Source organism: Helianthus annuus, chromosome 14 (genome assembly GCF_002127325.2).
Source record: "Helianthus annuus cultivar XRQ/B chromosome 14, HanXRQr2.0-SUNRISE, whole genome shotgun sequence".
NCBI classification, from domain to species: domain Eukaryota; kingdom Viridiplantae; phylum Streptophyta; class Magnoliopsida; order Asterales; family Asteraceae; genus Helianthus; species Helianthus annuus.
The window spans coordinates 104,291,246-104,307,510 of record NC_035446.2 but is presented as its reverse complement, the minus strand read 5'-3'; the positions used below and the strand labels follow the sequence as shown (position 1 = coordinate 104,307,510).

Genomic DNA, 16,265 nt, shown 5'->3' with positions numbered 1-16,265 from the left:
CGGGTTATATAAAGATATATCGTATTCATCAATTTTTTATTATGTAAAAACTAATGCATTACTTTTACATTACAAAGTAAACTAATTTAAAAAGACATTACCCATTTCAACCCATTTCTCAAATCATAAAACTTTTATAGTTTTTGTTTCGTAGAAGCCAAATCATTTTATTAAATAAAATTTGGGACAACATATTATCCAATATCCATCATCATAGATACAAACAGTGTGAACAAAAAATCATTCTAACCTAAAGGCAAATCCTGATTCCCTTCAATGTAGCAGCTGTTTAACCTCCTAATAATCAACACCTTCATCTTATTTTTTAATCTTTTGAACCTTATTTAAATTTAATAATTATAGGAAACTGACCACTCTACCGTATCACGCGGGTTTCCTTTAGTTAATGATTATGCCTAATTAACAAAAAAATGAAGTATTTTTCTTCCCATTTGCGTGCGATCAATAGTTGAAGGGGTATTTTTGCAAAAACAAAACATTGTACAATTGTAGAAAACATAAACCTACAGATAGTCAAGGGTTAATTCTGTCATTAACCAAACTCCACAAACGCAAACATAAACATAAACCCTGCAAAGTGGGTTTATTCGAACCCTTTGAAGAAACCCGAACCCTCACACCCTGTGCGGCGCCCCCTCATCAATGGCGAAAGGATCAAACAGTCGAAAAAGCAACAAGAAAACCCCTCAAAAACCACTTCCTGATTTCTCCGATTCCGATTTGGACGACGATATTGATGTTTGTAAGTTCAAGTTTATCACTTCATTGATTTTCTTCAAATCCCTTTTAATCAAAGTTCATTAATTTAATAAATTTTATATCTTTGTTTCAGTTCATAAGCAGAGAGACGTTGTTCCATTGGATTTAGATAATGATGTTGGGGATTCTGATGAAGATAATGATCAACATGTCTTTGAACTTGAGGTTGTTGTAAATTAAATTTATTATTATTATTCAATTATTTTTATAAATTTATTTTTAGCATTGTGATATTTTTTTTCTTTAACAAAATACTTTTGGTGTTGCATTTAGGAGTGTAAACCGTGTCGGGTTGCCGTGTTGAAATGCGCAAACCGAACCCAGCCCATATTATTAATCGTGTCAAGGATTTCAATTCTAAACTGCACACACATAAATTCGAGTCAACCCGAACACAACCCGTTTAACGCATTTTTTAAACAAGTCATACGGGTTGCGGGTTGAATTGTGAGCACAAAGGGATATGCATTTTGATAGTTATGTACATAAATTCGAGTCAACCCGAACACAACCTGTTTAACCCATTTTTTAAACAAGTTATACGGGTTGCGGGTTGAATTGTGAGCACAAATGGATATGCATTTTGATAGTTATGTGGGTTGGCTGCACCTTTTTTTATGGCATAATTATTAATTTTATTGAAGTTTTTATTCTGATTTGTAGGATGATAGTGATGATGATGAGGATGAGGATGAAGATGACTCTGAGGAGGACACAGGCTTTGCTGCAAAAAGTAAGATTAGTTTGATGACATTTGTTAACACAAAAAAAAATAGGAAAACATGCATGAATTTATTTGGTTCTTACATATAGCGTTATTTCGAATAATGTTATCGGTTAGTAGAGCACTTTACTTTATACAGTTATAAGATCATGTTTTAATATATTTTTTCGGTTTCTGCTTACTTCCATAGTCGCGAAGCAACAGAAAAGTTTAAAAGCAAAGCTTGGTGGGGCCGAGGATGAAACACAAGATGATGTCGAGGATGATGAAAGGAAACCTATTGCATGGGGAAGGGGCAAAAACATATATTATGGACGAGATACGGTAATTTCTGATGTTTAGTTTTATTGACCTTGTGAAAACAACTGTCTATTACAATGCATGTTGCTATGTTTGCGTCGAGGGCTGCAAACGAACTAACGTTCAGCAAACAGTTAGTGAACCGTTCGGCGGGAAGTTTGTTTGTTGAATAAATGAACGAACATGAACAAGAAATTTCGGTCGTTTAATTGAATGAACGAACATGAACAGAGGCCGCGCTTGTTCGTTTATGTTTGTGAACGTTCGGTAATGTGTCCGTTTATTTTCATTTGTGTTTGATAGTTCATTAGTGTTTTTATTTTTTATATTTTATTAAATACTTCAAAATTCCGACAAATAAAATGTTTAATAAGTATCACTGTATTATATATTTTATTCATGAACGCTTGTTTGTGTTCATTTGTGTTCATGAACATTAATTTGTATCTGTTTGTTTTCATTTGTGTTCATGAACATTAGTTTGTGTTCGTTTGTGTTCATGAACGTTCGTTTGCGTCTGTTACCTAATATCAACAAACGACTACGAACACGCACATTTCTTTAACGAGCGAACATGAACAAAAAATCTCGTTCGGTAAGTGTTCATGAACAGTACAGTAATACATATGTTTCCTTAACAAACGAAAACGAACAAGGAGTTGTTCGTGTTCATTCGGTTCGTTTGCAGCTCTATTGCATCGGTAATCTTTTGGTTAAGCTAATATGAAATTACCTTTAAGCCGCTATGAAAATGTTTATAAACATGATTGATGAAGTTGGTTGGTGTTTTTTTGAAGTTTATCAACTTATTGAACACATTTTTTTTTAATTTTTTGGAAAGGGGGATTCGAGTGAGGAGGAGCAAGAAGAAGAGATTAGGAGGCAACTAACCGAAAAAGAAAAAAAATATTCAAACGCAGATCTCGGTCTTGAAGATGATAGTGAAGAAGAACCTACATTCGAGGTATATATATAACATGTTATAATATCTGCTAGCTAATTTTGGAAGTTATTTCTTATAGTAGATCAAAAACCGCTTATTTCATCAGAATTTGAGTAAGGGAAAAGGCCGATCAAAAGCTACGGTAGGCCATGACGCCCAAGATGAAACCGACACTGAGGTAGTTACGAAGGATCCAAATGCTTTGTCAAAAGAAGAACAAATGGATGTTGTATACAAGTGAGTTTTTTTTTAAAGTACACCCATAGTCCCTATGGTTTCCAAAATTTTGGATTTGGTCTCTAACTTTCCAAAAGAATACGGATGGTCCCTGTGGTTTGCACTTTGTAACACATTTAGTCCCCAACCAACAAATATAAAGGTTTCAGCGGTCCAAGTTAGGGACTAAATGCGTTACGAAGTGCAAACCATAGGGGCCATGCATGTACTTTTGGCAAAAGCTGGGGACTAACTGTGTTACAAAGTGCAAACCACCGAGATCATCTGTCTAAATTTAAAAACCTAGGGACCAAATCCAAAATTTTGGAAAACCACAGGGACTATTCGTGTACTTTACTCTTTCATTGTAGTATCTCTTTTCTTTTTCAATTTGCATTTTTGTAAGACTGGTTTTGCATTTTCTAATATGGATAATAATTTCGTTTAAACCGTTTTGAAACTTTTATTGCTTCACAGTTCAGCTCCGGAATTAGTCGGTTTGTTGTCAGAGTTAAGTGAAGCTGTTGACCAGCTTGAGACTAAAATTGACCCGATTATAAGCAAGCTTAAAGAAGTAAAGAGTATAAATAAAAATGGCGTACAATATATGGAGGTGAAGAAACAACTTCTACTGTCGTATTGTCAAGCAATCAGCTTTTATCTTCTTCTCAAATCCGAAGGTCATCCAGTTCGTGATCACCCCGTTCTTGCTCGCATCGTGGAGATTAAAAACTTGTTAGATAAAGTTAGTTTAGTAACTTTTCGTTTTTTTTTTTGTTTTTTTTTTAATTTTCTATTAAAAATTTGTCTGATCATCTGAAGTGTTCTTTAACGGCAGATGAAAACACTCGATGAAAATCTAGCATCTGACGTTGAAGATTTTCTCAAGAACCATGCTACTGCTAAAACGGAGGATTCTCCTATGGAGATAGAAGCGGTTGAATCGATTTCTTTAATCAATGATTCAAGTACCACCGAAACACAAAAAGAAGTTAGTGTATATACATTGATATTGTGCAAGTTTTAATGTCTTTAAAGAGTTAACTGCCATTTTCGTCCCTGTGGTTTGTCCAATTATGCCGGTCCAGGCCAAGTTTCAAATTTGTACCATTACCGTCCTTGACATTTTTGAAACATGCCAATTCCGTCCTAAAAGTTAACGGATGTTAACTTTGACTGTTAAATGAGGGGTAAAAAGGTAACTTTTCATTTTTATTTTCTTTTACAATTTTTACGTCTCTTTAATACATACACACACATATCATATATATATGTGTGTGTGTGTGTATGTATTAAAGAGGTGTAAAAAATCAAAAAAGAAAATAAAAAAGGAAAACTACCTTTTTACCCCTCCTTTAACAGTCAAAGTTAACAACCGTTTAACTTTTTAGACGGAAATGACATGTTTCAAGAATGTCAGGAACGGAAATGGTACAAATTTGGTTTGGGACTGGCATAAATGGACAAAACCACATGGACGAAAATGTTAGTTAACTTGTCCTTAAAACATTCTATTAATTACTTTTTTAAAACATTTTGCTAATTTCTCTTCATTTTTAGTCTCCTGTGGTACCGAAGACGGATTCTACATTGGATCTTGACAACGGAGGAAAACGTAAGCCCGGGAGTGAAAAAATTGGGTTGCAGAGTGCGGAAATGTTGAAAGTAAGAGCTGCACTTGAGGAGAAATTGAAGCAGAAAGGTGTATTCAACTTAAAGGCGACACAAACCGATGGGGTTAAGAAGAATTCAAAACCATTAAACGGGTATCTTATAATCGTTTAATTCATTTAGTTTTGTTTCTGAAAATATATTTAATAAACCAAAATTAAATAATTGGTGTTAAATTTTATTGAGCAGAAAGCTAGAGACCCGTGATGATTTCGATGATGATACTTTCGATATCGAAGGAAACCAAAATAAATCGTTAAATAAACTGTCTCAGCTTGTAACGCAGAAGAAAAAACCGAGGGTGACGCTTTATATTGCAATATTTTTTATTTATGTTCTAAAGTTTTATGTGATTATTCATTAAAACAATTATTCATTAATGTTTGAAGGTTGTATCTGGAGATGATGATTTACCTACACGAGATGACATCGGAGAAAGGCGAAGAAAACACGAAATGCGCGTTTTGACAAACGCTGGAATTCACTCTGACGATGATGATCTTCAAGAAAATGAGCGTGAAACCTCGGAAGTTGACGAAGACGGTGAGACTGAAGATGGTGATAGCGACTCAGAATCCGATCTTTACGAACAAACCAAATTGAAACGCGATGCCAAATTAGCTGCTAAATCACAGAAATATTCCAGGTAATTTTTATTGTTTTTCATGATTTTTTAGTAACATTGTGCAAGGCTAATGGAATTGTTTAATTTTTGTTTTGTAGAACTACACCTTCAGATGTTGCAGCACCTGAAACTCAACTAGATGGAAAACGTCACATCAATTACGAGGTAATTATTATTATTATTATTATCGATGTTTATCTCGGCGCGCACATAAGGTATTTTCTTTGAAGGTAACTTATGGTTCTGGGTTTATTTCAGATGGAGAAGAATAGAGGGTTGACTCGTAAACGCAACAAGGATCTTAAAAACCCGAGAAAGAAGTACAAGGTATGTTACATTAAAAATAAGTTGTAATGATAATGTCTGTTCGCTCGTGGGGGTATTAACGTCTTTTCGCCGTGGAATACTAATATGTGCAGTTGAAACACAAGAAGAAAGAAGTTGCGAGGAAAGGGCAAGTACGGGATATTAGGAAGCCCGCCGGTCCTTATGGCGGGGAAGCTTCTGGAATCAATACGATCAGCAAAAGTATCAGATTCAAGAGTTGAGCATTGTTTTTTTACTTTGTATTAAGGATAATATTATGAGGTTAACACAAATTTTGCTGTCAGATGGTGTACCAAACTTTTACATAGTTATTGATTTTTAGATATCTTTATATTTGAGATATAAAATTTCTACCTAATTTTGGCTATATGTATGAGATGCAGTTTGATATGCTCAGAATCAGGTTTCTGATCTCATTTATGATAGCATTGTGAATTGTGATGGTGATCTAGCTTTGCATATTCAATGTTTTATTGGATGCAACAGTAGAGGTGATTATGTGTGGCGGGTGATTACGAACTATAGCACGTTAATAATCTAAATTATGACTCATTAGTTGATATTAATTCATACTGTTAACGTGAATAATAATAATGACACTCGAGTTGTACTTCCGTAACTTTGTGTTCCTCTAATGAGCTATTAACCAATTTTTATCGAAGTATGTTAATATAAAAGTTGTTTTAAAACGACATAAATAAAAATTAAATAGTATACGGAGTTATTCTTTGTTAGGCTATTGGGTATACTTTAACGCCCTTTAACTACATGTAGGCACCACATCCTCTTTCACCTTCATAACACATCAAGGAAATGGTTTACCCCATTAACTCCCCTTAAAATTAATTAAAATACATATATATAGCATGTTGTTGTGTGTGTACAAATTTTGCAATGCTTGATTTTATCCCTCTCTCTCCTAGTTAACATCTTAACATGAGAAGTTTTTAATGCCTCTTAACACCCTTTAGGAGTGGTTTAACAAGTGTTAACGGATGCCAACTAGGATTAACACCAATGGATGTTAGAGTATACCAGGTGGCCTTATGGTGAGATGCCATTTATCACAATGTCAATATAGATTATTATTAGCCAACAAGTCATAGTTTAAATCAATAAAACCCGACTTGCCAAAATTAAATTATACAGAAAGGTTTTACTAATTAAAAAGGTGTTTATTTCCATTCTATAAATTAACAACATTTATGTGTTTTATGTTGTTGTACCCTATGTTTAGGGAGTATTTCAAAAAAGTTTTTAATATTTTTCATTTCTAACTCAAAACATTTGATCTTTGCAATTTAACCCCTTTAGTTTTTTTATTTTAACACAAAGCTTTTCACTTTTTGCAATTTAATCCCAACATTTTTTTACTTTCAACTTTGGCCCCCATAGTTTTCATCTTTCCCAAGTTTTTTGTTTTACGTTTCGTTCAAAATTTTGCGAGTTAACACGCCGCAACGTGCGTGTGGGGTTCAAAGTTTTTTCGTCTATTTTTCCCATTTGAGAAGTTCGACGCAACACGCGGTCCTAGTTTGACTTAGGTATTTTTCTATGTTTTACATTTCAGCCTAACTTTTTCACATTAGCACGCCGCAATGGGTGTGCGTGACTGCGTGATTCAACGATTTTACATTTGCTTTTCATTCGGTTTTATTAACGCGGGGGCCTTAATACTAGTTTATATGAAAAATAAACAACCAACAAAAAAAACTATGGAATATAAAAATGGTTAATTATTTGAAAAAAAAAATGTTTTAGTTAAATAGAAAGATGGCTATTTTAGTATTTTATCATAGCTTATGATGCAAGTATTCTTAAATAATGACAAGAGTACTAAAGATTCAATTAATTAAAATAAGCTTTAATAATAGCCCTTAAAGCTATCATCAAACAAACTTAAATAATTTGACCTCTAGACTAGACTGAATCAGTGAATAATGGTCAAAGTCAAAGCCCTTTTAACATCAACAAAACCAAATGTTCAGATTTAAATTTAAAAATAAAAATCAACTGGCATTTACTTCAACTTTCCTCATCCCTCTCCCCTTTTAAAAGACCATCAAGATCCAAGAACCACATAATAATTAATAGCAAAGTAATAATAAACTTAAAACAACAATTTTCATAACGAAAACCGTCTCGGTTCTTAGTGACAAACCAGTAACTAAGAAAACTCAGAGTTCAGCCTCAAACTTCCATCATCCTAAATCTACATTTCAAACAGATACTTGAACCCGAATGAATTCAACAAAACACCAGAAACATAACAGTCGTGTGTATAATTAGATACTGATGATATAGTGAGCTGGTCGCGAAACGTGTGTTCAGTGCATGGTAGGGCGCGGTGCACGTGGACGAACCGGGGTCTTAGAAGGGCTAACCCTGCATCCATCACCATCGTAAACCATAAATCATGTTAACAATACACGTTTGCAATATTCGATTTGATTTTTGAAAATGGTATAACAATCACCTTATCGGCAATGTTCCCAATACCGCACCACTACAGTTCAGTGCCGCAATTGCACTCTCTGCCTGCAAAATGCAACACATACTAAATTAGTTCATTACTTAATTATGTTAAATTAACATGTATAACCTTAATAATCTCAAAGACAACGTACTTTACAAAATCTTTCAACCTTTTTCATAACAAATTAATCATAAAACTTGGACTAGGAAACAAACAGGCATCGATGTTTTTTACTTTTATGTGTTTATATGGATTACTGGTTTTGATATAAACACAAGAAACAACATATATGTAATCTTGTGTCAGTGAAAAAAAAAAAAAACGAAAAAAAAAAAACCACAGCATGAACTGCCACGTCAGCATTTTATACCAATGCTGCCGTTTTGGTCCCTAAGGTTTGGTCACTTTTGCCACTTTAGTCCAAAACTCAAACCTTTTGCATCTGGGTCCCTGTGGTTTCAGGTTTATTGCCATTTTGGTCCAAATATGAAATCAGATCATATTTGTCTTATAAAATCCTGCAATTTTGTCATTTTCCTCAGGGGCAAATCAGGTCATATTTGTCCTTATAAAATATGGTATTTATTTATAAAAAAGAAATGATCATTTTGCCCCTGCGGAAAAGGACAAAATAGCAGGATTTCATAAGACAAATATGACCTGATTTCATTTTTGGGCCAAAATGGCAATAAAACTGAAACCACAGGGACCCAGACGCAAAAAGTTTGAGTTTTGGACTAAAGTGGCAAAAGTGACCAAACCACAAGGACCAAAATGGCAGTTTACTCAAAAAAAAAAAAAAAAAAAAAAAAAAAAAAACAGCTAAGAAGTTTAAGAAAAAACAAAATTACCATCACAAACTCCACAAATGCAATACGAGTAGAATGATGGTAGTCGCCTAGCAACCTCAAACGATAAACCTAAGAAATAATAATTTCAATAAAATACAATTAACAATAAGGTAGCGTATATAATTTTCATATATCATATACAAATAACCTACAAACCTCTCCACAAAATGATTCAAAAAAGAGCTTAACATCTGCCTGAGTAACCTGTTTCAAACAAAATAAACATCAAATATACGTAACCGGAATAACTAAATGGTTTTATTACATAAAATAGCAATGTACTTTTTTCAATGTAATAAACCTTGACTAATATTCACAAAAATGTAGTAAATCGTCACATGTGGATCATATGAAAGAGCGACTGTTTTTCAATGTAATAAACCTTAACTAATATTCATAAAAAATAGAAAACATTTTCACTTACCTTCTTATCAATGTTAGTACAGTAGATAGTTCTCGCACACATTTCCCTTTCATCTTCAGACTAAACACACAAAAAAAAGCGCAAGAACGGGTTTAGCAAAACCATACATTTGTAAAGATTCCCAAACACAAAAGGTGCAAGGTAAAAAAAATCTCACCCGTGGTAAAAAAGTTGGATTTACTGGTGCGATTGCAGTCTTTGAAGGAAGAACCCTAACCGGGTAGTAACCGAGCATAGTACCAGCAAGACTCAATGCATTCCTTGCACCTTCTGCAAGCACATTACAACCTCACGATGTAACACAAAACACAAACTATATATGTGTAACCGAGTATAAACGGTTATGTTTACATACCCTCGTCAGTAAACTCAATAAACGCAAAACGAAGAACGGAATTAGGGTCACCACATATACGACAATCCACAACCTAAAAGTATCCATCAAAGTTCAAACAGTCGGTAATGCGCTTATATAGCTATATCATCGTATATTATTAACAAAAGGGTATCGTATTATGATTTGGATAACGTATTTACCTGTCCACAACTGATAAAGAGGGCTGCAAGCTGTTCTTCAGTTACCTAGATTCATGTATATTTTATACATCAAATAAGTAAATAATAATAATAATAATAATAACAATTGTCACACCCCAACACACAGCGGAAGACTTCAAAAATAGTTCCATCATTTCATTTCATTTCAAAGTAAAAACTAGGAAACAAGATTCACCTGCTGATCGATATCCGACACATGAACCGTTCTCCTAATGACATCTTCGCGTTGAGCCATGTTGGTTCGGTTATTCATCCTTCGCTTCCCGTGGTTAAAGTTACCCTTCTTCTAACCATCAACACCAACAAACACATAATTTTACCAAAAAAAATAACAAAACAAAAATAAATTAAAAATAAAAATAAGTAAATACCCTTCTAGTAGAACCACCACCATTCATATTAGGAAAAGGGGTTTGTCCAGTCTGAAGCAAGAAATCATTAACAGCAGAGTACCCAAACGGAGCTCCGGCAGGCGGCGGCAGAACAAGCGGCGCGTGAAAACCATTATGAGCGAGTGAAGGTGGAACAAACTCTTCAGCCATAGGATTTAATTTCGACAACATTTCAGCCAAATCTCTCATCTCTTTCTTTAAACCCTCATCGTCATGATCACGATGATCACCACCGTTCATCTTCATCTGATGATTGTTATTATTATTATTTTGATGATGATGATTCAAAACCCCATTTCCATTAGGCATAATATTCTTCTTCTGCTGATCAAAATCGGCCGATTCGACCCGGTTATTCGACCCACCATTCTCAACAAGAGTCATGATTGTCTGATTGTCTGATCCACTGACACTCAAAGCTCAAAAGGGGTTGTTTATCTTGTGCAAATTAAGCTGATTTTACAAACAAAATTCGAGATTTGACTTTCGTTAAAAACAAAAAAAAACTGAAAAATAAAAATAAAAATAATAATAAAGATTAAAGATTAAAGAAAGGCTCTGACAGACAGAAGAGGAAGAAAGATAATAAATTTACCTGATGGGTGTTCTTAGATCATCGATTTGAGCTCAAAGAAAAGATCGTCACAAATGAAATGAGAGAACAAAAACATCCTAATTTTTTTCTTTTCTTTCTTTTAATAATGAATCAAGATTCCCTAGTTTTTTGTCTTCTTCGAATTGTGGCTTTTTTGCACACTACTTTTGAGACATGACATAAATAACCCACAAGTTTCACCAACAAAGACATATTTCTATTTTGGATACATGTTACCTCTTTCGTGATTAGGGCTTTTGATGTATTTATGGTTCTTGTAAGTTTATAAATAAATGGCTAGGTTGAATATTTAAAATGTTACATTAAAGTTTTCTAAATTTGAAAATTGTTAGATAAAGTTATCAAATTATTATTTGTGTTTTGTTTTTGTTAGTTAAGATAAAGTTTTCCATATATAAGTAATCAAATTGTTATTTTTGTGACGTAAGTAATTCAATATGTTATACTGGTGTATATAGCTCTAATACACGCGCATATAGTTTTTGAATACCACATGCATACGGGTGTATACATCTTGTTATATTGACGTATAGCCATGATATACGCGCATATAATTCTCAAATCAATTGTTGGGTTGATGGGAAATGGGGGATGTTTCTTTAGCCAACCCTATAATGCATGTTTTTAACTTAATAGATGTAATCATTGTATATCGAATAGCATTTAACCTAATGGTATCGTGGTGTGTTAAATGGTACCCCCTCCTCTAGAAGTCGAGAGTTCGAATCCCGCTGTGAAACGCAAAGTAGATTTAGGAGTAAATTGGATTAGTGTATAAGTTGCCATTCAAAAAATTGTAAATTGTAATCACTGTATGTATTGCAAACACCGTAACATATTAACATCTCATTAAAGCTTTTTTCGTGTTTCTCTTGGTCCTAATAGACATAAAACATAATTCAATTAATATTATATACATAATATTTGTGCATAATAGTGCATACTCATAAGTTTTTTTTTTTTTTTTTTTGAACAGTAAATTTCATTAAACACAAAGGCCGGACCTCAAATCAAGGACCGACCCCAAAATTACAAGCCATACAAAGGGTATTTGACCCAATCGTTCCAATCCACGTCTTTGTACCTAGTACGATGTTTAAACCAAAAAAAGGATAAAACTTTCACCCTCGCCACCATGTCCACCACCCGGGGCCTCGATCCTTGAAACACCTTCTTATTTCGCTCATTCCATATAACCCAACAGGAAACCATCAAAATGCCCCTAAGAGTCTTCATCTTCCACTTGGTACCTTTGGCCACGAAGTCCATGTTCATAATGTCATTAAGAGTTCGAAACATACCTCCTTCGATTCTGTCACACCCCCATTTCCACGTGTCACCGGTGGGCCCGGTGTGGGGTACAGTGACGTAGTTGGCATCGTCATAGACAATCAACACAATATAATAATGCACAGCGGAAGCAGAATAGAAACATTTCAACTTTAAATAAAGTGCAATAATAAATATCACAGTAGTTGAAATGGATCCACAGGCGGATCAAATAAAATAAAAATAAATAGTTCAACAGATATATGTCGTCCGAGCTTGCGAGACTATAATGGACGCTCTTAGGAAACAGCCAGCCTATTTCCGTATAGTACCTGCACTTAATCTTTTGGGAAAAATACGTCAGTTTACACTGGTAAATACAAATCGACTGACTCATTTTGAAAATGATTGAAAATTGATTTAAATGCACAAGGCATAAATATTTTTATTAACTTGGGATAATTATATAATATAATCTTGTGAACGAATTACATGCACTTATATCTCTGGTGGCCCGGGATCTACTGTCCGGGCTAGAGATTTAATTGACACACCACATTAAAGAGTTATACACGACGGGTGTACGCCTACACCCCGTGCTCTGGTCGTGGCCATCTCGTAAGATAATGCCAAGGATATCCGGGACACGGTCAACAACCCCCCAAAGCCTTTAAGTAAGACAAAACTGTTTAAACGAAGTCGCACAAGCTATTCAAGACTGAACACCTATAAGGAGCAGGACTTGTGCGCCCGATCAAGCGGTATTTTAAATACCGTACCCCAAGCCCGTATAGGGAAAATAAGTCAAAATGTATTTACCTGAGTAAGTATGTAACACAAATGATAAGAGCGGTAGCTTTTACTGGGCTTCCTAATCTGGAACAAAGGTTTATAATTAACCTATTAGATTCCTAACGGCCTTTTATTTAAGCTTAAGCTTTGACCGGTTACTTTTAGGAATGATACGGTTTACGCACGATTAAGCGAAAGACCGGATAGAGTGTGATTTAGCCCCGACAAGTTTGAATACTTGTATAATATGGGTATACTAAATACATTCTGGATTTTGAAACAAAAATGATATCGTTTGACCCGTTTCGGTCAATTTACGCAAACTAGTTACGTAAACCGAACCGAACGCGAAAAGGGCGATACGGGTAGACCAAAGATCCAAATGCAAGTTCCCTGATGTGATATGCTCAAAATATGATATTATATCAGTAAGTTATGTTCTATATTGCCCGGAATAATTTTAAACCCAATTTATGCCTTAGAAGGGCATTTTGGTCATTTAAAAGATAATAAAAGGGTAAAATTAGAAATCTGAGTTTTGGGTCTGGTTCATACAGTAAATATACTTAATATAACATATTATATCAGTAGGGTATGACCCATATGTCAAATTTATCATTTAAAACCAAACTATGCACCGTAGGGGTATTTTAGTAATTTCACAAGGGCTAAAAATGCCAAAACTGGAAATCTGAGATCATATACTTATACTTACTGTTACTATATGAAAATATGCTAAACACATCAGTAGGTATAGGTTTTATATGTTTAAAACAAGTATAACGCTTTACTATGCGTTAAAAACGCTAAAAATATGATTTAAGGGCGTTTTCGGGTTTTCAAATTAAATCTGAGATTTTTATATTTCCAGAATACTTAAAATAATTTATTCATCATATAAAATCAGTAGAAAAAGGTTTCGGGTCAAAAGGATGTGTAAAACTCATTTTATGGCTAAAACGGTCAAAACCGACATAAGCCGAAATGACTAGGTGATCTAGGATCCGTTCAGCCAAAAATTACTTAAAAATCATCAAAATTCCCAGAATATTATATTACATCTGTTGGTAAAAAGTTTCGTATCAAAACGTGGCCAGAAACGGGTTCTACGCGAAAAGGACCGTTTATGTAAATTTACAATATAGTTTTACGCTAATGGCCATAACTCACAATCTGGACCACCAACTGATCCGAAATTTTCGGTGCAAGTTCATATATTAAAAATAAAGATTTCTATCCTTTCACTTTTCCAAAAATCCCGTTTTAAATCAAAAAGGGCAAAATAGTCAACTTTATGCATAAACCGGAAACATGCATTCGAATAGGCTAAGCATAGACTCAATCAAAGAAAATTCCAGAAGTTTCACTAAAATAAAAATAGTCAAAAATGCTTTCTAAAACAGATCTCGAACATGCATGTATGAATCCGAATCGATAGTCTACGAAATAATCGTTTTACAAGACTTTCGGCTCCGATTCGTGTCTTTACTATAGATTGTCGAGTTGATGATGATTAGAACACATTCTTATATTTATTACAAGTCATTTTTAATGATCAATCAGGTTGCATGTCATCTATATCATTAATCATGTTATTTTTCACAAAAATCGCTTCTGTTGACTTTTTAGAAATAGGTTTGACTCGACATTTAGCATGCATGTAGTGGGAATCAGAGAGTACCCTTTTGAGGGTTTGTTTCCCACATAAATACCAATCTATAACAAGTTTCAATTCGAGAAATGACTGAAAGAAATCCATTTAATCAGAAAGTCAAAGGTTATGAACACCCAGTTTGACTTTTATCAATAAACACAACAAGAACGGATTAAAGAACGAATTGAAAGCTTACAAAGGTCCTAAAGATGTTTAGTGGACACTAGAAGTCGGCCTTGTTGATCAGATTTCCTCCAGGAAGCTTGCCTTGAGAGTTCTTGAGAGCTCTTGTGAGAATGTGTTCTTGATCAATTGAAAATGTCCAAGAAAATGATCAATAATCTGATTTAAAGGTACAAATTCGAGGTTCCTGTAGTAGTAGCCATGCATGGCTCTTAATTGGTGCAATTGGAGGTGCAAATGAGCTGTATCCAACCCAAAATCGGACCCAAACCAACCCGAAACGAATTTCTGGTCGCTGGGCAACCCACGCGGCCCGCTTGGGCTCTCCCAGGCGGGTCGCCTGACCCCTGGTTCAGCCAAACAACTTTCACACATTGGCAGCTTTGACCCCTGAACTTGTACGCGATGTTTCGGCTATTTTTCTCGACCCGTAAACCCCCAAACTTGGTTTTTAAGAACCTTAGGACTTTTACCAACATGGTAATGCCCTCGGATAACTTTGCGCTCCACCAAAAAGCCCTGAAATTCGACGTTGACGCTTTTAGTCCCTTAAGTACGGTTTTGGCCATAACTTTCTCATACGTTAACGAAACTTCATGAAATTTTTACCACATATTCTAGTGAGTATATTTTAGCTATACAAAGCTTCGGGTCTGCCAAAAGTTCACTCAGAGGTATAAATTAAACATGTTGACACTTTTGGCCCCTATAGTTTACAATACTTCACTTTTGGGCAATTTCCGCGTCGTATGATCCATGAACCATCCGTTAAAGGTTATAAACATTATGTAGGGTTATCATAGAGTCTATTTATCCATTGTTGACACTTTGGACCCTTACGTTCCATAGTTTTCACTGTTTGTCACTTTTAGTCCCTCTAAAGTATGTTTTCACATAACGGAACCTTATGACACGTGTCAAGACATTATTGGACGAAATTTTTCGAGGTGTTACATCCTCACCCCCTTAAAAGAAATCTCGACCCCGAGATTTATTCAAACAAATGGGGATATTTTTCTTTCATCGTGGATTCCACTTCCCACGTGTATTCGGGACCTCTACGGGCATCCCATTTGACCTTTACAATAGGCACGTGCTTCCTCCGAAGCTTCTTTACCTGTCGATCCTCAATCGACAAAGGTTTTTCAACAAATTTTAGACTTTCGTCTATGTGTATATCTGTATGCGGTATAACCAGTGAATCGTCAGCGAAACACTTCTTCAAATTACAGATGTGAAATACATTATGAATGGCACTAAGCTCTTCAGGCAAATTTAACTTATATGCGACTGCCCCGACACGTTCGATTATCTCGAAAGGTCCTATGTATCTCGGGCTCAGCTTGCCTTTCTTTCCAAATCTCATCACACCTTTCCAAGGTGATACCTTAAGCAACACTTTTTCACCCACATCGAAGTGAAAATCTTTGCGCTTAGGATCCGCATAACTTTTCTGCCTATCCC

At 34.8% G+C, this 16,265-nt stretch overlaps 2 protein-coding genes across 3 annotated transcripts; one reads left to right on the top strand and one right to left on the bottom strand.

Moving 5' to 3' along the window:
- The first annotated feature begins 597 nt into the window (after nt 1-597).
- LOC110908879 (something about silencing protein 10) lies at nt 598-5,953 on the top strand. Its single transcript, XM_022153875.2, has 14 exons — nt 598-763; nt 854-945; nt 1,444-1,513; nt 1,695-1,828; nt 2,646-2,768; nt 2,854-2,984; nt 3,441-3,708; nt 3,802-3,954; nt 4,524-4,729; nt 4,824-4,935; nt 5,024-5,280; nt 5,358-5,424; nt 5,518-5,586; nt 5,679-5,953. Exons 1-14 carry the CDS (start codon nt 664-666, stop codon nt 5,805-5,807), a joined length of 1,911 nt encoding a protein of 636 aa, XP_022009567.1. The 5' UTR covers nt 598-663; the 3' UTR covers nt 5,808-5,953.
- A 1,701-nt stretch (nt 5,954-7,654) lies between these two features.
- On the bottom strand, nt 7,655-11,029 carry LOC110908880 (polyadenylate-binding protein-interacting protein 12). Of its 2 annotated transcripts, none has more exons than XM_022153876.2 (11): nt 10,883-11,004; nt 10,267-10,740; nt 10,071-10,181; nt 9,875-9,919; nt 9,693-9,765; nt 9,495-9,607; nt 9,338-9,397; nt 9,070-9,117; nt 8,914-8,982; nt 8,063-8,124; nt 7,655-7,971 (listed from the first exon to the last, which is right to left on the bottom strand). In XM_022153876.2, the coding sequence occupies exons 2-11, from the start codon at nt 10,669-10,671 to the stop codon at nt 7,914-7,916; spliced, it is 1,044 nt and encodes a 347-aa protein (XP_022009568.1). In that variant the 5' UTR covers nt 10,672-10,740; nt 10,883-11,004; the 3' UTR covers nt 7,655-7,913. The 2 variants fall into 2 exon arrangements, with proteins under 2 accessions (XP_022009568.1, XP_022009569.1); XM_022153877.2 differs by having other exon boundaries at nt 7,686-7,971; nt 10,071-10,178; nt 10,883-11,029.
- Between the last annotated feature and the right edge of the window lie 5,236 nt (nt 11,030-16,265).